The 21,157-nt window shown below is 62.0% G+C and overlaps 1 protein-coding gene across 1 annotated transcript in view; it reads left to right on the top strand.

The window, feature by feature from the left end:
* The window catches only part of CHCHD6 (coiled-coil-helix-coiled-coil-helix domain containing 6), a 194,260-nt gene that overhangs the window by 155,771 nt on the left and 17,332 nt on the right, over window positions 1-21,157 (top strand). The window contains exon 6 of the mRNA XM_055135794.1: window positions 7,426-7,496. Within this exon, the coding sequence (XP_054991769.1) occupies window positions 7,426-7,496 (71 nt within the window). The remainder of the gene's footprint in view (window positions 1-7,425; window positions 7,497-21,157) is intronic.

Below are 21,157 nucleotides of genomic sequence, written 5' to 3'. Positions count from 1 at the left end.
ACGTGTGTGCACACTCACACACACAGAGCACTGCACATTCCTCCCCCATGCACCATACACGTGAGCACATGCATACATGCATACACACACACATGCACGCATGCACACACACACAGGACACAGCACATTCCTCCCTCTGCAACACACAGTGAGCATACACGCTCGCATGCAGACACATGCACACACACACACGGCACCACACATTCCTCCCCCCAGCACCACATATGTGAGCACACGCATGCACACACAGACACATGCACATGTATACACACACATAGCACTGCACATTCCTCCCCCCAGCACCACACACATGTGCACATACGTACACACAGAGCACCATATATTCCTCCTCCCAGCACCACATGCATGAGCATACGCACACACACATGCATAGCACTGCACATCCCTCCCTTTTAACCCCATACATGTGAGCACACACATGTACACATACGCATAGCACTGTATGTCCCGCCCCCCTTAACACCACACACGCACATATGCATACATTCACACACAACACACACACACACACACACACGCAATACTACCTCACATCCCCTCTAGGCTGACCATACTTTTTACAAGAAAAGGCAGCGAGAGTCGCTGATGGTGCGGAGGAGGAAGCGGCCCCTTGAGTCCCGTCACTCCCTGCTGAGCCGTGGGGAGACCCCCCCCACTCCCCCACCCCGTCAGTTCCTGAGAAGTCAGGGGCAGGGTCGCCGTGAGGGGGCCCCGTGAGTGGAGAGCTAGCCAGAGCAGCTGCATGCCCGGGCATGTCGGGTGGCGGGTGGCTGTGTCACGGCCGCCGGGCCGCTGCCTGCTGAGCGGTTCCTTCACATCCCGAGCGCCTTCCCTCAGCGCTGGCCTCGGAGGTGGGAAGGGGCGTCTCGGACGGGCTTAGGGCCGAGGCAGGTGTGCGTGCAGGCGGGACGAGTCAACCCCATGCTCAGGGTTCAGATTACACCCCAGGGGTTCGGCAGACCCTATCTCCTGGGGGGCCCCCTAAGGGGCAGGTCCCTGAGCAGCTTCCGATCAGGCGGTCCAGGGCGGCTCACGGGAGGGGATCAGGTTGCTGTGTGAAAGGTCGCGTGTGGGAGCGAGGCCAGGAGCAGAGTCACCCAGCCCCCAGCACCCTTCCCGCCTGATCCTGGCGTTTCAGAGCTGCGTGTCTCGGGCTCATCGGATCTGCCCGTCCCTGGCGCCGGGCCAGCCGGCAGAGGCGCCCGGTGAGTGGGGAAGTGCTCACGGCCAGGGCTGGGCCCCCAGGACCCGCGCTCTTTCCCCTCACCAGGCCCAGCGCGCCCCGGCCTGTCCCTGGACTCCAGGCGTTCCCGAGGGAGCCGAGCCCTGGGCCGCGTCTGGGCTGGTCCCTAGTGGGCCGCAGGCCTCGGGAGCGGGGGGCCCTGGAGAAAAAGGGGGTTCCCTGGGCTGCAGGGAGCTCACGGTCTTGCCCTATCCAACCCCCCACCCCACGCCATTTCCGGGGGCTGAGAGAGCCCCCCGACGTGGACCGGGAGGGCCCCTCCTGGCCCTGCCACGTGGTGCGGAAGTGCTGGCTACCCGCGGCAGCTGTGCAGAGGGCCCGGCGTGGGGCGAGGTTGGAGGAGGGAAGGCAGAGCGGGGTCTGGGGGCCGGTGACAGAGGGACCTGGGGTTTGCGTGACGTGGTTCAGCCACTCGATTCCTGCTGCCAGCGCCCTCGGCCCTCCCAGCTCCGAGCCAGGCTCCCTCGCGTTATTCCGGCCACTCTGAGTCTCGTTTCCTGCTGCCCAGCAAAACCCGTCCTGACGGTCTCGGAGATGAATCGCTCCGAAGAGCCCCCCACCTCTCACTCGTTGGGGTGAGTGTGTGTTAAGTTGTTACACCGGAAGCAGCGGGAACGAAGGAGGGGCTTTTCCACTCGGCCTCCAGAAAGCCTCGAGGACGACCCTGGTTCCGACGGCAGGAAGCGTGTGTGTGTGTGTGTGTGTGTGTGTGTGTGTGTGTGTGTGTGTGTGTGTGTGTGTGTGTGGCTCACACCCCAGCCCGGTCTGGGTAGGACTCTGGCCTGCGCTCAGGTGCGGTCGCTGCGACCCTGGCAGACGGGACGGCCCCGAGCACGTGGACAGAGCCCGCACTCGAGCACTGTGGAGCGAGTCTCCCGGGGCTTCTCCAACTGCTTACCCCAGGGGACTCGGGAGCGAGGCAGCCTCTAAGCGCTCCCCCCCCACCCCTCAAACTGCCCCTTCTCACCACCCACTTGCTGGTCCCCACCCGGGGCCGTCCAGGCGAGGGGACTGCCCGCCGAGCCTCAGGGTCCCCAGGCTTCCGTGTCACTCAAGCCGGGCCACTCATCAGGCCCGTGGCCAGCGCTTTGGGAAACCCCTGGCCACCCCCGGGGGCTGCCGTCTGCCCCCCTGGAACCACACGGGCCCCCCAGGCGCGCTGGACACGGGGCGGGGGAAGTGGGAGACAGGACCAGGTGCCAGCCCTGTCACCTGTAACTGGAGACTGTGGCCCGCAGGGTCCGCTTAAGAGCAGCGCCCCAGCTCTGCCCGCAGCCCTCCTCCCTGCGTCACGGCCTGCCGGCCCTCTTGCTCGGCACAGGGCCTTCACCCCCCGCCCTCCCCGGCCCTGCCCCCGGGGAGCCCCACAGCTGACCCTGGGCACGCTGGAGGCAGCTCGGGCAGACTTTGCCCTCGCTCGGGCCCTTCTCCGCAGCAGCAGGGCGGCGGGCCGGGCCGGGCGCGGCTGCCGCAGGAATGTCAGGTATGTGGAGTGGCCGGGACCCAGGCCCAGCATGGCCTCCACCATGGCTGAGGCCACTGGCATCACAGCGGCGGCCGGGGCCTCTCAGACATGTGCTCCGATGTCCGGGGGGCCCGTCTTCCTGGGGGTGCTGGAACGTTACTGTGGTTCCCGGGGCCAGGTACTCAGGCGGGAGGAGGGGGCTTCCGCGAGGCTCTGTTCTCAGCTGCAGCGGGGACGGACTGCTGAGAAGCGGCGTCCACCCTCATGCTGCCCCCTCCCTGGGGTCCTCCCCACCCAGGGGGGGCTTCAGCAGGGCCGAGAGCCCTCGGGACCTGCCCATGTGGGAGCCCCCGCCTGCAGGCAGCTGCCACCGGGCTGGGTGACGGCCGGGATTTGGGCCCCTTCCCACCGGCCTCGCAGGGCTTCACCGTGGCCTGGTCACCCCTCCCCGGCTCTCCTTGCTGCTCTCGGCATCTGGCGTCCACATGATGTCACCCAGCGCTGCCCTTGTTACTGAACCAGCCCGGGAGTCCGGCCCTTATAAAGTGCCTTATTCAGAAAAAAAATAAAATAAAAATCATCCCTCCTTTGCACTTTCGGCCGCCCGGCCTTTGCTTGCCCACTGGAGCTCACCCAGCCTCGTGTCTTGGCGAGTGTGGGAACGGTCTGTCTCACGGCGGCCCTGGGGCATACTCTGCACCTTTCCAGCAGACCTACCAGGCTATTACTAGGGGGGCCCAAGGGGCCAATACCGTGCAGGGCAGAGAGGAGAGGTCGGGGTGAAGATCAGCTCACACCCCGAAGTCTAGCAGCGGGTTTAGTATTCAGTGTAAATTTTTTAAAAAATAAGTAAAAACCTCCATGGTTATAATTAATGCAGCTTTGCATGGTTATCTGGTGCTCCGTGGTGATTGCGTGATTGTGTGTGTGTGTGTGTGTGTGTGTGTGTGTGTGTGTCCACATGCATGGAGATGCCCATGGCCCATATTTTTCATTCCCTTGTAAGGAGAGAGGAGCAGACCCCAGCCCCCCACCCTAGCAGGGACTGGAATGCAGGAGCCCAGCCGAACCCGCATCCACAGCCAGGACACGCACGCCCCCAGCTGGAGCCCCTCCCTGCTTCCAGGGCGGGGCATGTCACCTTCGCCGAGCCCGGGCCCCCTCCGTCAGTGAGTCGGCTACGCCTCGGTGGGGCCCAGGCGGCCGCAGCACAGCCACCCGCCTGCCCAGAGTGGCCAGCCTGATGGTCCCGTCGCTGCCCAGCAGGTGACAGCCACTTAGGCGGTGTCGGGGGTGACAGAGCAACAGCACCCCGGGCCAGGGCCCTGGAGCGAGGCGGGACCCAGAGAGAGGGGCCAGCTTCCAGGACGCAGGCGGGCAGTGTGTGCCGGCCCTGTTTCCAGATCTTTCCGGCATCGCCGAGCCTGACTCGAATGCAGCAGGGGGCCGGCTGGGTGCCGGGCTCCTGGGGTCCCACCGGAAGCGAAGGACACAGCCATGGCCCCTGTGCTCCTCGAGGCCTCCAGAGCCCTCCCCGCCCCCACCTGCCCGCTCCGCTCCCGCTCGCCCGACCGCGCTTGCAGATACATCTGTTGGCTCACGTGTGCTCTGGCGTTAAGCTCTTCAAACATTTATTAAGCGTTTCCTCCGCGCCAGGCCCCGCTCTCAGCATTTCCACGCATGATCTCGCTGGCTCCCTCGACGCTGCCCGTGCAAGAGCTGAGGCCGCCATGCGGGGTCTGGCCCCGGACTGGCGATTGGAGGAGACGGGACCTTCCCTTGGCCTTTCCTGCTGGACCTCAGCACCGCAGGGGCGGCCCACACTCAGATACGGGGTGCCCTTCGGGGGCTTACTCGTTCCTCTGGGCGCCCTGGGTGGGCGAGCCCCCGCCCCGTCTTCCTGCACCCCTGCACTCCCACACCTCACCCCCCCCCGCGCTCCGCAGGGGGGGACATGCTTCCAGCCCGCCCCTCCCAGCCTCCTCTCCCCACGACACAGCCCCCCACCCCACCCCCACCCGCCCTCCCCTTCGCTTTTGATCTCGCAAATCCAGGCCCTTGGAGAAATCAGCTGGTATGAAATATGAAAACTGCTCAGGAAGTAATTGAAGAAACACTGTGACTTTTGAAACCCGGAGAGATAACACTCACACCTTCTTCTTCGCGTTATTTAATTTTTAATGGCAGGTTTAATTAATGGAGAGCGGGCCGGGTGCCTGCCGCCGTGCCGGCATCACAGGTGGGGGGCGGAGAGTGGGGGGGCGATGCCCAGACCCGAAAATGAGATACCAGTCCCTGCCCCCCCGCCCCCGGCGTGGGGTGCTCACGGGCCGTGGGGTTCAGGCACCCGGACTCCTTTGGGGCCCGGCCATGTGTGCCAGGCGGGGGTCCTGATACCCCCCACTCCCGCCCGGCCCACCCCCCTATGTTCTGCCATTACCCACGTGCAGCCAGGATGTGCCTTTGGCCGACAGACCCCCACTTCTGCCCCCTCGTACGGGGTCACAGGGTGTGTTGGCCCCACTGCCTGCCGGGCCCCAGCTTCCCCCCTACTCCCGGGGCCTCTCTCCCTCTCGTGGGCCACCCTGCACAGCTCAGCTTATGGAGAGCGAGTGTCACCTTTCACCCTGGAGTTTGGCCTCTAGCGCGTCCCCTTGGGAGCACCCCTCCCGTCTGGGCCCAAGTACCGATGCCAAGGAAGAGCGGTGCCCGCGGGGAGCGGGGCAGCCCTGGCCGCATGCTCCCCCCACCCCACCCCACCCCCAGCCCCTTGTGCCTTTGCCTCTGCAGAGACGTGGTTGTTTGGGGAAGAACCAGCTGGCCCCCAGAGTGTCCCCCTGGCCCGAGCCAGGACTCAGACGTGAGCCCCGGGGCGTCCAGGGCGCAGACTTGCTCTCGGGGTGAACCTTGGCTCCCCGCAGGCCCACCTTCTAGAAGTCCCTTGAGGAGGGGGTGGCCCCAGAGCCCACCCGGAGAGTCCGGGAAACCCACTCGCACTCCCCGGCACAGCCCAGACACGGGGGTGGGGGGTGGAGGGGTGGGGGGGCGTCACGGAGGGGGCCTCCGGGCCTGGGCCCGGGGCGTGGGTGGAACACCGCAGGAAGGGGAATTCCTCTGAGTCACGCCCAGAGCCCAGAGAGGAAGGTGAAGCGGGTCAGCGTGGCCAGCTCTTGGCCTGTGGGCACGTCCTGTGGCGAATCTCCCTGGCCTCAGGCAGGCGGTGCCCCCGGGCGCCCCTCCCCCCCACCCGGCTGCCGGTGGCGGGGAGGCTCCCACCCAGTAGAGGCCCCGGGGCCCGTCCGCCCACAGCACCCCAGTCCTGAAGGGGCGTCCAGGGGGTGCTGGGGGCAGCGGGGGGCCAGGGAGACGGCCCTGCAAGAAGGCGACTTGGCACTTCTGCCGCCACCGACGGGCCTGAGTCATGACCAGGAAAGGGACCAGACTGAGGTCTGGACCCGAGTGCCGGCCGCAGCTGTCCCAGCACCGTGGCCACGGTGCGGCATGGACAGGGCCCCCGAAAACTCCTGCCCCGGCGGGGCTGGTCCCGTCTGACGGCCGGAGGAGGAGGCTCAGGAAGCCCCTGGTTTGTCCCAAGAGCCCTGCCCGCGGGTGCCAGCTGCGAAGCCACGGCGCGGTCAGTGCCCTGCAGGCGCAGACCCGGACCCAGCTGCCCGGGAAGGGCCGAGACTGAGGCGGGCCCCTGGGCTGGGACACCCGGGGCAGCGTGTGACTGTGACTCCCGACCAGTCTCTCCGCCCATCTGGGCCGGAATCTCCCAATTTAAAATGAAGGTTGGGTGGGATCAGGACTCACCCGGCACTTTGTGTGTTTGTGGGTTTGGTTCGCTTGGCAGTGCCCGGGGCTTACTCCTGGCCCTTTGCCCCGAGACCACGCCTGCTAGGGCACCGGGGCGGGGGGGCCCAGGCCAGAGTGTGCAAGTGCCTCACCCCGCTGGCCGCCTACTTTCATTCTCATTTTTTCAAGCTTTCTTTTATGTATTGATTGGCTCTGGGGGTCACCCCCAGCAATGCTCAGGAATCACTCCTGGCGGTGCTCAAGGGACCGTATGGGATGCCAGGGATCGAACCTGGGTAGGCCAGGTACAAGGCAGACGCCCTCCCCACTGAACTATCACTCCAGCCCCTTACTCTCTTGGGCCACAGCTGGGAGTACTCCGGGCTTACTCCTGGCTCTGTGCTCGGGAGTCCCTCCTGGTGGTTCTGGGGCACCCCGGGTGGTACCTGCCAAGAACCAAACCCGGGATGGCTGCGTGCAGGACCAGCACCTCCCCATCGATATTCCCTCTCCAGCTCCTCAGCGCCTTTGCATTTGAGAGGGAGCAAACGTTTCCGGCGTTGCAGACTCTACAGTCCGGTGAAACTCCCCCTTTCTCCTGGTGGCCAAGAAAGCCAGCCAGGGGCTGTATAAGCTGACTCCCAGTACAACTTTATGTACAAGACTTGGCTCATTGGTGGGGGGCAGGGGGGTCACGAGCCCCAGGACCGTCCCTCCGTCCCTGCCCTTCCAGCTCCCGCCCGGGATTCTGCAGCTGCCAGCCCTGAGTGGCCGGTTCAGCCGCTCCTCTGCCTTGGCTCTGGGCAGTACGCGCGTGTCTGTGGGTCCCTAACGGGGCTCGCCCCAGGAGGGCACTGGAAGGCCCTCGCCCCTCGCTCAACACTTCTCTCTCTCCCTGCAGAACGCCGAGATGTACAAACTGTCCTCAGAGCAGTTCCACGAGGAGGTGTCGAAAGCGGAGAACCAGATCAAGTAAGAAACTCGTTTCTCCGTCTTCCGAAACGGGCTCCTGTTTGGTGAAGACGCTCCCGCAGGGGCTCGGAGCTCCTGCCCCCCGACCCACTGCCAGATCCTCAAGCGGCTCAGACCCCCGGGGGTGACCCCCTCCTGGGCTCCAGCCTCCCAGAAACCATCTCCCGAGGCCCCGCGGACCCCAGTTCTTCCCGCTCTCCCCGGCAGGTGGGGGTAGGGCTGGGGGAGGCTACGTCCAGCCTGGTGTCCAGAGGGCAGGGCAGCACGGAGCAGGTGCTGCTGCCCAGTGGCGTTTACGGAAGGTTCCAGATGGCCTGTTCCCTGTGGGCGCGTCTGCCTGCTTGGCCCGGTGCCCTGTTGAGTGTCTGTGACACTCCGGTGTTCTGTCAGGGGCTGAGCTTGTGGGGGACACTGGTTCCTTCCTCAGGTCACCCGACCTGGGTGCCAGCCCCCCGTTCCCTCACTGCCCAGCTCCTGGCACCGGGGTGGACAGCCACGGGAAGGGGTGTCTGCGCTCCCGCCCGGCCCCGGTTGGCTTAGGGGCAGGTACGAGGAAGGGCGCGAGGGTTCTGGGGGGGCGCAATGCCTGAGCTCGGGGTTTTCGGTCTTGGCCTTCCTGGATGCGCCAGGGGGGTCTGGGCAGTGCCCTCCTCCGCCCTCCGGGGTCTCTTGGAGCCAGCCAGGCTGCCCTCCCGGGCCGGCCCAGCGCAGTGCAGCTCGCGAGGAGCTGGCGCTGGCAGCCTGAGCGGGAGACGTCAGAGGGAGGCTCGGAGGGCCGGGAGGTGACAAACTGCTTAAAGACGGGGTGGCGCGAGGAGCCAGGAAAGGCAGCGGGGACAGATGCCGTCTCAGCACGGGCCCCGGGTGCAGCCCGGCTGGCGGGAGCAGGTGGGTTGCGTGGAGTAGGTTCGGGCAGGAGAAAATGGTCCCCGTGTTGGAATTCCAGGTCCTTCCTTTCACAGCCCTCTGACACTCTGAGGAGTGTGATGCTCGTGGAGGGGGGTGCCAGGGGACGGGTTGGGGGGGGGCTGGTCTTTGCAGCACGTGGCCTGATGGCCCACCTGCGGCTCACTCCCCAGCTGGCGCTTGGCATCCATCAGCACAGGCTTAACACGTGGACTTTCACTCTTCCTAAGGGAAGTGGAACGGAAGTAGAACCTAGTCATTTCGCGTTAGAAATGGTCTTACTTGGAGCACGGTGGCGGGAGTGGAGAATCCTGATCGGGGCGGGGGGGTGGGGGGGACCCTGGCTTCTCGGATCAGTCTGTAAACACGAGTATTACTAGCGAGGCGGCAGCGGCAGCGGCGGCATCCATGCTGTAGAGGGGACGCTGACGGGCATCTCCGAGACTCGTGGTGGGAGCATTGGCCCCGAGGCAGGGGGGCCGCCCCCGAGCCGGTCCCGGTACGCAGCAGGATCCCTGAGCGGGAAGCCCGGCCGTCCACACCTTGGCTCCATGAGCCCAGCACCGAGTGCTGACCGTTGGCCAAGGCCCCCACGCTTGGCGCGGGCGAGATAATGAAGGCTGTCTCGGCCGCTGCCAACAAGGAGCTTACGGCCTCCGAGGAGTGACAACCAGTATCTTAAAATTAATGGCACAGAAAGCAGTTGCCCGCGCAGTTATTGATTACGGTAATGAGTTGCGAATTAGAATGCGCTGGAATGAAGAGGCAGGTGTCTGAGGCCCCCGCCCCAGGCAGAAGCCGAGTCCTGCCGGAGGTGTAGAGGCAGGAGGAAGAAGGAGCGTTTCCAACTGAGGCCCCCGGGGAGGAAGACGGGTAGAGCAATCAAGGGATGGAGAGAAGGCCGGTGGGCCCGGAGGGGGGTCTTGAGTGAGGCGAGAGAGAAGGGAACGAAGGTCCAAGAACCGGGCAGCAGCGGAGGTGACCGCTTCAGCGACCTTGCCTCTCCTGGGCTCTTTCCAAAGGTAAAGCAGGTCGGGGCCCTGTCAACGTGGCTCTCCCTACTTCTCTCCGTTTCAGTACAGCGTGTTTCCGTGTTTATTTCTGTTAAAGAATTTTCCTCACGAGCATCTGATTTCTTCTTTGTCTCGAATCGCTTCAGATTGCATTGCTTGTACTGAAATTTCCACTCGCCATTCTGTAATGGCTTTCAAGCCTTGTTCTGCTGGGGTTCGAGAAACTAAACAGCGTCACTTTGGGTCCAGAATGCAGTTCGCTTTGGGAAACCCTTGGTGTCACCCAGGAAGTGTCTGCGTTGGACGAGGGGGATGGCCTTGGTCACAGTTCCTGTGTTATTCCTGATGCTTTGATGGTTTCTTTTCCTGTGTTATTCCTGACGCATTTGGTGGTTTCTCTCTTTTTCTTTCTTCTTCTGGTTTTGGGTCCGTACCGGGCGGTATTCAGAGGTTGCTCCTGGCTCTGTGCTCAGGAGCCACTCCTGTTGGTGTTCCGGGGACCAAATGGGATGCCGGGGATCAAACCCGGGTGGGCTGCCTGCAAGGCAGGCGCCCTCCCCGCTGCACTGTCATTCCAGCCCCTCTGTGGCCACTTTCTAACTCAGTCTCTCTGCCATTATGTTACCTGGATCTTTGCTGAGAGAAAATTCTGCTTTCGATGGTCTGGAAATAACCTTCACTTCTGAAGACTGGGACGAGCCCTTCAGGTCTTCACGTTCTGGTTTGATAAAAACTGCCAGCGTCGACCTTTGGTCATCTATTTCTTGGCGATTTGTTTGTCTGGTTTTAAATTCTTTTTTTTTTTTTCTCCTCGTGATTGGTTGGACTGTTGTAGCAGTTTTACTGTGAGTCGTTACGGAATTTTATTGCTTTTTTTTCCTTCTCGGGGTTCATGTTTTGGGGTCTGATGTCATTTCCTTAATTTTAGAAATATCTCAGATCGGGCCAGAGAGCCAGTGCAGCAGGTCGGGCGCTTGCTTTCCACGCTGCTCACCTGGGTTCGATCCTCAGCATCCCATCTGCTCCCCTGGGCCTAACAGGAGTGATCCCTGAGTGCAGAGCCAGGAGTAAGCCCCGAGCGCCTCTGGGTTTGCCTCAACGCCCCCCCCGCACCCCCCAAAAAAGGAAATTCCACTACCAGCTTCTCCTCCCATGAAGCTGCCCAGTGTTAGCGTTTCTCCTCTCGGGTCCCATTACACGCACGCCTGTTTCTCATATGTCTGTGTGCTCTTTTGTTCTGTTTCTCCACACTTTTTTTTTTTCATTTCCATGTTGCATCCTGAATTTTTTTTTCTATTAAACGTCCTGTTAGCTTACCTTTCTTTTTCTGACGTGTTAAGTCTGCCCTAAGGCCGCTTGTTGAATTCTGAATTTCAGTTATTGTCTATTTTCAATTCTAGAAATTGCATATTTGTTTTTCGAGGAGGGAGGGCATGGGAGTTAGGGGGAGTTCCAATGTGCTGAAATTCTGTTGTTGGGTGTTTGGGTTTGGGGGATTTTTTTTTTAAGCATGTTCATTGCAATTGTGTTTGTCATCAGAGGATCTGTTTCTGCTGCCTTTTATTTCTCTTGTTCCTATTGTTTTGTTTTTGGGGTGTGTTGGCAGGTTGAGGGGACGTGGGGGAGTTCCCTATGATCTGGGGGTCTGGCAGTTCACTGTGAGGACCTGGGGATATTGGCTGTGGGGGATTGTCCAGGCCACCCACCCTGGCGGTGCTTGGGGCCTCTTACATATACCTTGTGGTTCTAAGGGGGATCACGGAATGCCACGAATCGAATAAAGATTAGCCACAAGCAAGGCATGAGCACTAAGCCCCAGAGTCTCTCCCTGGCCCCTGGTCTGCATGGTGAGTCTTTTTTTTTTTTTTTGCCTTTTTTTTCGGGTGGAGGATCACACCCAGCGATGCTCAGGGATTGCTCCTGGCTCTGCACTCAGCAATTACTCCTGGCAGTGCTTAGGGAACCATATGGGATGCTGGGGATCGAACCCGGGTCAGCCGCGTGCACAGCAAAGGCCCTCCCCGCTGTGCTACCCCTCCGGCCCTGCCTGGTGTGTCTTGATGGAGCAGAGAGTGGGGGACCGGGCCGTCCATGGTTCGTCATTGCACACGGTGAGGGCGCCCCTGGGAAACCCCCCCCCCCCCGGGCGAGTCCTTCCCTGCACTGACGTCTCCGAGTGCTCGCACAGACCCTGATGGCCCGGCCTGCCGCGCCTGTCAGCTCTGTGGCCCCTGAGCCCAGGGACCACCATGCCAGCTGCCGTGGACGAGACACAGACCCTGTCAGCCCGTGAGTCCTGAGCCGGCTCGAGATGGCAGCAGTGTAGACCCTCAGCGCACCTCCCCCCGGCGAGCTCGAAGCCCCTGGGGCTCACTTGTTCCGCTCAGGAGTCATCTGGCCATGCCAGCTGCCCCTCCCCCTCGCTGGCGTCGGACACGCCCGCTTACTCCGGCCTCCCCTGGTGCCCGGATCTGAGGTGCTCCCAACGGAGACAGACACGTGGCCGGAGCCCGCTCCCCGCCCCGCTCCCCGCCCTGCTCCCCGACCCCGGGATCCAGAGTACCTGGTCTATCTGTAGCCCCTCTGGCTGCTCGGCCTCCAGCGCCGCCTCCCCCTGCCCACGCAGTCCACTTCCTGCACCAAGAATCCGTGGGGCGGCCCGGGAGGGCTGCGGCTCCGAGGAGAGAGTCCTCTGTCTGCGGTTCTCTTCTCTTAGCTGCGGCCCCCACGCCGCGGCCCTTGGATGGCTTCAGACAGTAACTATACCGTTAGGTGGGGGGAGAGAGATGGAGGGGGGTGTTGGGGCGGCGCTCAGGGCTTACTCCTGGCTCTGTGCTCAGCGATCACTCCTGGTGAGCTCTAGGGGTCAAACCCAGGTCAGCCGCACGCAAGGCCAGCGGTGCTTTGGCTCTGGCCCCCGTAGGTAGGTTCTTGAAGATGCCCTGTGGCCGCACCCAGAGGCGGGTTCAGTGCTTGGCAGTCACTCCTGGTGGTGCCCGGGCGACGGTGTGTGGCCAGAGATCAGGCCCAGGACGCCCAGAGGCAGAGCACGTCCTCCGACCCTCTGGGCCACCTCCCCGGCCCCCAAAAGGTAGATTTCTTCCATGCCAGTTTCCACAGGGTGTGTTTTGATGTCCCCTCTCGGGAGAGCATGGTTTTCCCACAAGCCTCTTAGATCTTGCGCCTCACTTCCCCTCACACCCCCTCCGGGATGGTCCTGCCTGAGCCCCCGAGACAGAGTTGGTCCCGCAGAAAGCTGGCCAGCCGGGAAGACCCAGGGCGAGTTCCAGGGCAGACGAATTGTACTTGCCCGCCAGTGGGGGGTCAGCCCCGGGCCCTCCAGCACGGGGGACCCTCCCACCTCTGCCAGTGTCCCCCCGAGCTTCCCTGGTGCCTGAGTCCCTCCCAGCGCACACCCAGGGCAGACAGGCCTGGGGAGAGCTAGCAGAGAGCCCGCAGCGGGTGAGTTTGAGATTGGGCCCGTTTGGATCCCAGTTTTTGGGTGAGTCCTCTTGCTGGAGTGGATTCACACACACACACACAGACACATGCACACACGCGCGCACACACACATACACACTCTCCTCACAACAGCACAGGCGGCAGAATCGTTGAGATTTTCAGAAGGAAGAGATTAAGACCCTGGGGAACATCCTGCATTTATTGTGTCACATCTATTTTTTCTGACAACCTTCCCGTGGGACTCGCCCAGCGCCTGTCTCAGCTTCCCCGCCAGGAAGCTTGTACAGTTCTCCCTGGCCCCCCGAAGAGCCGGCCCTCAAAGAGGTTAGAACAATCGAGCCGGAGGAAGACGGTTATTAACTGTTTCCTGAAACTGACTCATTGTCCTCCAAGGACTCTGGCCGGGAGAGGCCCGCGTCGGGCGGCCACGCCAGCCGGGGCGCGAGCCTGGGTTCAGCAGCCGGAGGGGCCCGTTCTCCCGCGTGCTGGGGCTCCCCCAGGGGGTGGCTGCTTGCGAGCGGGTCGCCTGTGGCACTGTGGTCGTCTCCCGAACCCTGAGCAATGCGGCCTCGGAAGCGTTCTTGACCCCACGTCATTCCGGTTGACTATGAGTTGGGAAGAAACGCCCGTGTCTCGAGTCCCCATCGTCCCTGTCCTTTTCTGGACTACAGGAGGGGACACACCCGGCGGTGCTCAGGGCAGCCGCTCCTGGTGGGGCACCGGGGGTCCAATCCCAGTCAGCCGCACGCACGGCAAGTGCCTTGTCCCCTGTCCTGTCTCCTTGGCCCCTTTAAATGAGGTGTTTTCTCCTCGGATATTGACCGAAGTCCACGGTCTCAGCAGCGTCCTTTGCCCGTTTGAGAGACTCACAGTCACATGTGCATCTCTGCGTTTCTCTCGGGAACGGGCCCGACCTGTCATCATGAGTTCCTCTTCCGCTGGGGCCTCTTCTCTGGCGGTTCCGGGGCCGATGCCGGGACTGTCCTGTTTGCAGCTGCGGGAAATGCATCCCCCACCCTCTCCCGAGCCAGCGCAGGGAGGGCGTGGGGACTCACCCCACAGACATGTCTCGGGACTCACGAAGCCCAAGAGCCATATTCCACAGATGTGTCCATGGGCGCGTCACCAGCTGGGGGCAGAGTGGGCTCGGAGCAGGGCCTGACGCGTCCAGGCTGCGCTGCTCCTGGTCCCGGGCCTCCCTCCCTCCCTCCCTCCTGCGGGCACTTCCGGGCCCCAGTGAGCCATGGTCCTCCCTGCTGGCCAGCCGGTCTCTCCTGACAGCTGCCCTACCCATGGACCCACTGCTCTGCATGTGAGCGAGCGTGTCTAGGGGAGTGTGTCCAGGAGTGCGTGTGGGCTAGTGTACGTAGAAAGGTGTGGGCACGTGAACGTATAAGAGTGTCCGTGCAAGGGTGTCCAAGTGTGATGCATGTGATGTCATGCATAACAGGGGGGTGTATACGTGTGTGTGTGTATGTGGGAGTGTTGTGTTTGTGAGACTGTGAGTGTTTGTGCATGTGCACAAGATATGTGTGTGAGTACATTGTGTACATGTATGTGAGGGTATGTATGAGTGTGTGCACGTAGGTGTGTCTGAGTGAGCACATGTGTGCATGTATGTGAGTATGTGCAATCTGTTTGTAAGGATATGTGTCTGTGGATGTGTCTATGAGCTGTGTGTGTTTGCATGTATGTGAGATGTGTAAGTATGCATGTCTGTGAACATGTGTGTGCATGTATGTATGAGTGTGTGTCTGTGGCAGGCTGGGGCTGTTCTTGGAAGCTGCTGGACTTTGTGGACTCTCCCCGCCCCCATATCAGCACGGACAGAGCATTCCCGGGGGAGAGTGCTGACCGGCAGGCAGAGTGGACATTGGGGAGCAGGTGAAACCCCCCCAGAAGTCTCAGCGGGAGGCCCCTTCCATGAACAGAGCCCAGTGGTGTTTGTGAGGCTGCTGCGGCCGTGGTTGAGCCTCGGTTCCCTAAGTGGTGAGAGGTCGTTGGTTTCCTGGGCCCTGTCTTGTGCCCACAGACGTCACCTGTGGGTCCCAGCAGGGTGCCCACGAACCTGGGCAGTGTGTGGCCCGCAGGCCCCGCTCACCAGGACTGGGTTAGGTGACCGACTCGCTGGCCTGGGCCAGAGGACTTTCCAGAGACTGTCCTGGCCCTGGACCCACTGGGGGACAGCTGAGCTCTGGCCAGGGCCTCTCCTGCGGTCTGTCTCCAGTGTCCACCTCCCAGGCCTCTCCCTCAGGGACGGGCCTCTCAGAATCCAACCTCGCACCTACTGTGCTCGAGGTGACCTAAGAGTGTGTATGCGTGTGAGAGGGTCAGTGTGTGTACGGGTGTGTGAGGGGTGTGTGTACGTGTGAGAGAATGGATGTGCCTATCTGTGAGTGCCTGTATGTCTGTATGTACTCATACATGTGTGGAACCATGCATGTATCTGTGAGTGCCTGCACAGCCCGTACTTGTGTGTACGTGTGTGGCTGTATGCCCTTGTTTGCATGCTCAAGGTGTGACCATATGTGCCTGTATGTGATTGCATGTTCCTGTGTGGTTGGGCGGGCTTGTGTGTGTGCATGAACATGTGTGTACGTGTACCACTGAACACATAGACGTGTGACTTACTCTCTGAGCCTGAGTCAGTGTCCCCCCTTCTCCCCGGCACCCCTGTCAGAGGCCAAGGCCGTGGGACCAGGCGTGCTTGGTGAGGGCCCGTCAGGCCAGGTGTGTGCCCAGTGAGTGTCCACAGCCGGGCCTGGCATCCAGACGTCCTGCTGGCCTGTCCATCGCGTGTGGGCTCAGGTCATCTGGGATCTGGGCGGCCAGTGTGGGGCGTTCAAGCTCCTGGGGCCCGGCGCCAGGAAGGCTGGGGCTGGGGAAAGGCGGCTCCTGTGGGCCCACCCACTCGCGTGGGATCTGCACACGTGGCCGCGAGTGTCAGTTCATGTTTGGGGGTGCGCCCTCAAGCCTGCCATCGCCGTGGCTCTCAGCCGCGTGTGAAGGTTCCCACTGGCCAGGGAGCTCGTGTGACTGCGGCGTTCCAGGCCCGCCCCGGCCTGTTCCGCAGGTGAAGAGCAGAGTTGGGGCGTGGGCGGCTGGGACCCCAGGAAAGGCCTCCTGGTCCCGGGCCTGAAAGGTCCGTGGCGCTGAGAGTGACCAGCTGGCAGGACCAGCCCGGAAGCTGGACTTCAGAGACGGGCTCGGCTGCTGTGAGCCGCAGCCTTCCTTCCCTTCCTCTGGGGGGTTCCTCCACACGGGGGTCCCCAGCAGTGGCGGGCCGGCCTCCGCTCCTCCCAGAAGCCTCCTGCTGCTCTGCTCTTGACCCCTGCGTGGCCCCACATGTCTGTCCCCCCTTCCAGCAAGCACCCCCACAGCCCCTGCTCCAGCCTTGGGGCCACCATGTCTAGTATGGGGGCCCCCTTGCTCCCCGTTCATAGTTTCCTGACCCCCGCTGTCATTTTGACTTACTCGGAGGATGTTCTCCCCAGTGCTCGTGGGTCTGGAGTCTGTGAGGGGGAAGGAGGCATGGCGCGCTGGGCTTGAACCCGGGGCCACACCCCTGCCTCCACGCAAGGCAGGTGCACAGCGCTGCAGCCTCCGCCGTCTCCAACTCAGCCTTAGTGCCTGGGGCCCCTCCTGCACCACTGACACTCGCCACCCGGCTCCCCCACCAGGCGTAAGCCGCGCTGGTGAGGGGCACCGTGACATCATTGTCCCGTGTCCCAGCACTCGCCCGCGCACTCTCTTCTCTCTCTGCTCTCTTTCATGCCTTCTTTCTCTCCTCTCTCTCCTTTCGCTCTTCTCTTCCTCTCCTCTCTCTCCTCTCCTCTTTATCTCTCCCCCCGCCGCCTTGCTCCTGCTCTCTCTGCTGTTCTGCGGAAGCCTCCGCACCGTCTCGGTTGCACGGTCCATACAGGAGAGGCCCCGGTGCGGGCACCCTGTAACACCAGAGGGAGTTTCCACCCGGGGGGCTCCAAGCAGGCCGTGCCGTGGGGGTCAGTGAGTGGAGCCTTGGGGCGGGAGCGGGTGGGGCGGCCCCCCCCCCACCCCGGAGGCGCAGCTTCTTCCCTGCATGCGGGAAAATTTGGAATTCATCCTACAGGCAGTGGCGAGCCATAAAAAAGCTTTTAAGCCGAGAATTGATAGGATCGGATTTGTGTTTTGGAAAGATAACTGGCAGCATCTGGGGGCCGAGACAGCCCCAGTGTGGGGACGGGGGCAGGGGTGGCCACTTGGGCGCCCCCCCCACCGCCCCGGCCGGATGACTCACCCTCTCCGGGCCTCCCGCCCTGCACTCCCCTACGGGAAGTACAGGAAGGCTCGAGGTGCGGCCGAGGACCCGGGTCTCTGCGCCGGGGTCAGGGGTGGTCTTCGACTCCAGCAGCACTGAACCCCCGGGAAGTGGCTGTGCGAGTCCCGGGGAGGGGAACCTTGGGGGACACCCGGATTCCCGGAAGACCCTCACCGCAGAGGAGGGTGGCCGGGCGGGAGGGACCTGGGTGAGAAGGGGGCCAGGGCCGGGAAGTGGGGGCTCCTGCTGGGGGCTCCCTCACAGCCCTGCAGTGCAGCCTGCGGGCTAGGGGCTCCCTGGCTTTCCCAAGCCCCGCGGGGAAGGGCAGGGGAGCCTGGCTGAGGCCAGCGGGGTGGTAGACTCCAGGACCGGCCCCAGGGCACAAAGTCCCCCCCCCCACCCCCGGCAGACACTCGCTCCCCAGGCTCAGCCCTTGGAGGCCCCAGCTCAGGACGGCCAGTGCGGCTGCCCGGCGCTTTCTCCCCGCTCGTGACTCAGGAAACTGGGCTTGGGGGGGCCCTTGCTAATCCCGCGCCGCCCGGGAGGACACCAGCGCCTCCTTCCCGCACCGTGCCTGGGGAGGACAGTCGGAGTCCCCCAGGCTGCAGCCGCCTGGCTCTGTCACTTTGTTCCCTTCTGAGTGTTACATTTCGATTAGCTTCTGGGGATTAACTGTTATTACGGCGGAGGCTTTTTTCCCCACGTCAGTAAACAGCTGCCGCTCCGCATTGCCATTAGGTTTCTTTTTCCCTGGTGCCACCGCCCTGCCCCTTGCCCCGAGCTTGGCCTCCGTCACTTTCCTCCCGGTCCTCCTGCACGTGGGGCAAAGCAGCCTGCCGTGCCCTGCCCCCCGCCCCCCCCCCCCCCGCAGATACCTGGCTTTGGGGCAGGGGAGAGCTGCAGGGTCCCACCTGACAATCCTCAGGCTGTCGCCTGAGGGAGGAGGAGCAGAGGCGCGACCCCCTCACCACCTCACCCTTGCCTGGGCAGCGTGGGCCCCAGCTGAGCCAGGGTGCAGCAAGCTATGCCAGCCCAGCTCCACAGGCAGACACCAGCCCCCCGGCTGCCCTGGCTGGCGCTGCGGAGCCCCCCGACCCCCTGCCCGGGCGGCCACGGCGGGACATGCACAGCTGTGTTGGAGGGGACGGGTTGCCCACCTGAGCATGGAGCCAGTAGCCCCCCTTGGGACCCAAGCCCCCCACTTCCTGCCACTGAAAGGAGCATTGTGCAGGGAGGGGCTCACATCTACATGATTGGGTCTCGGTGGAGGCACCGGGAGGGGTCACCTCCGTGCTGTCTGGAGGTCCCCACCCTTGAGAAGTAGCCTCCTCCCACTCTGGGCCTCGCTTCGTTGTCTGTCTGTCTGTCCGTCCCGGGAGGGCTTGGACCATGTGTCTCCAGGTTCCCCTCACAGACCCCTCGGGACCCCGGCTGCAATCCAGCATTCGTTCACCCACACTGGGGCGGGTCCTACCCCCACCCCCACCCCCCCGTAGGGAGGTTTGTCCAGTGGTTTGCGCCTAACAGCCCAGTGCTCTGTCCACGCAGTGCCGGGGGTCCAGCCCAGCCCCCTGTGGGCTGAGCATGCGCTCTGCCAGGGAAGCCACTGCCCCGACCCCCGGAGGCTTTCGTGGGGAAGGTCAGCGGGGTGGGCAGGACCCAGGAGCCTCCCCAGAGCTGTGCTTCTGGCCTCACTTCCTTCGGAAAGGCCCCAGTGCCCGCAGGCCAAGCCCGTCTCTGCAGTGCCAGCCCAGGGCCTCCTCCTCTCCCGGCGCACGGTTCACCTTGTGCAAAACGTACACAAGGAAGGAACATAAAAGCCACATAAGACTCATCCCAGCATTGGGACTCCGGGGAGGGCACGGCGGGGAGGGCGCTGGCCTTGCACGCCGCTGGCCCAGGAGCAAGCAGAGCCAGGAGTGAGCCCTGAGCATCACTAGGTGTGGCCCCCAAACCAAAGACAAAGCACAAAAACCAAAACTGATCGCAGCATCAGAATGTCCCTCCCTTGGGGCTGGAGCGATAGCACAGCGGGTAGGGCGTTTGCCTTGCACGAGGCCGACCCGGGTTCAAATCCCAGCATCCCATATGGTCCCCTGAGCACCGCCAGGGGTGATTCCTGAGTGCATGAGCCAGGAGTGACCCCTGTGCATTGCTGGGTGTGACCCAAAAAGCAAAAAAAAAAAAAACAGAATGTCCCTCCCTTGGGGCTGGAGCGATAGCACAGCGGGGAGGGCGTTTGCCTTGCATGTGGCCGGCCCAGATTCGATTCCCAGCATCCCATATGGTCCCCTAAGCACCGCCAGGAGTAATTTCTGAGTTCAGAGCCAGGAGTGACCCCTGAGCATTGCCAGGTGTGACCCAAAAAAAGCAAAAAAAAAAAAAGTCCCTCCATGCCCATATACACTCTCTCTCTCTCTCTCTCTCTCTCTCTCTCTCTCTCTCTCTCTCTCTCTCTCTCTCTCTCTCTCTCTCTCTCTCTCTCTCTCCCTCTCTCTCTCTTTCTCTCACCTGCCCACACACACTCCAGGGAACACACACACTGACAGTGACACACACACTCCCACACACCATACACACTGACTCAGACTCTCACTCCCGCACACCACACACAGACTCACGGACACTCCCGCACACCACACACACGGACTCACACATACTCCTGAGTACCACACACAGACTTGCAGTCACACAGTCCCACACAGTCCCGCATACCACACACAGACTCACAGACACACTCCCGCATACCACACACAGACTCACAGACACACTCCCGCATACCACACACAGACTCACAGACACACTCCCGCGTATCACACACAGATTCACAGTCACTCCCACACACAGACTACAGTCACACATACTCCCACACACCACACACAGACTCAGTCACTCCCACATTTGTCTTGCTCATCTCCTTCAGGCAGGCAGACACCCTCACACAGCCACTAACCAGATGCCTCCCATTTTGGGTTGGGATTCTGGATGGTGCCACCTGTCTCCCTGTCTCAAAGTCGGAGAGACTTTGAGTGGACCCCCCAGAAGTCTGGCTGTGGGAGGCACACTGGGAGTGCCATCACCATGCTATGTGTGTGTCTGTGTCTGTGTGCACATGTGTACCTGTTGTATGCATGTACATACATGCAATTGCATTGCATGTGTGTGTGCATGTGTGTTTCTGTGTGGTGTGTGTGTCTATGTGCGTTTGTGTTGAGTGTGTCTGACTGTGTGGTGTATCTGTGTGTTTCTGTGTGGTGTGTGTGTCTGTGTGCATTTGTATTGAGTGTGTCTGACTGTGTGGTGTATCTGTGTGTTGAGTGTGTCTGTGTGGTGTGTCTGTGTGTTGAGTGTGTGTATGTGGTGAGTGTGTGAGTGTGTGTGGTGAGTGTTTGAATGCGTGTCTGACTATTGAATCTGTGTGTTTGTGTGTTGAGTGTGTGTCTATATGTTGAGTTTGTGTGTCTGTGTTGAGTGTGTCTATGTTGAGTGTATTTAGTTTGTGTATAGTTTGTGCATTATACCTGTGTTGAGTGTGTGTCTGGTGTGTCTGAGTGTGCATCTGTGTGGAGAGTGTGTCTTTGTGGTGAATGTTTGTGAGTCTGACTGTCAAGTGTGTTCGACTGTGCGTCAGTGTGTTGAGTGTATTGAGTTGTGTGTGTTTACTGAGTGGGGGGGGGGAGTGTGTGTGTCTGTGTGGTAAGCGTGTCTGAGTGTGTGTTGAGTTTGTGAGTCTGACTTTCCTGAATGTGTGTTGAGTTTGAGTGTGACCGTGTTGTGTGTCAGCGTGTTGAGTGTGTCTGAGGCATGTTGAGTGCGTGTGTCTGCCGCTGAAGGGGGTCCATCAGTCTGCCGGGAGCAGAAGCTGGCAGCCCCCGCCGCCCAGGCCTTGATGGGGGTTGTGTGCTTTTCAGGCCCTCTTGTCACGGGTGACGGCTTTGTGGGGTCCCTGCCCCTCACAGGCGCAGATGAGTCGCCTTCCAGAC

This window comes from Sorex araneus, chromosome 4 (assembly GCF_027595985.1).
Source record: "Sorex araneus isolate mSorAra2 chromosome 4, mSorAra2.pri, whole genome shotgun sequence".
Lineage (NCBI taxonomy): Eukaryota > Metazoa > Chordata > Mammalia > Eulipotyphla > Soricidae > Sorex > Sorex araneus.
The sequence above is the reverse complement of the archived record's forward strand: the minus strand, read 5'-3'. Positions and strand labels throughout refer to the sequence as shown.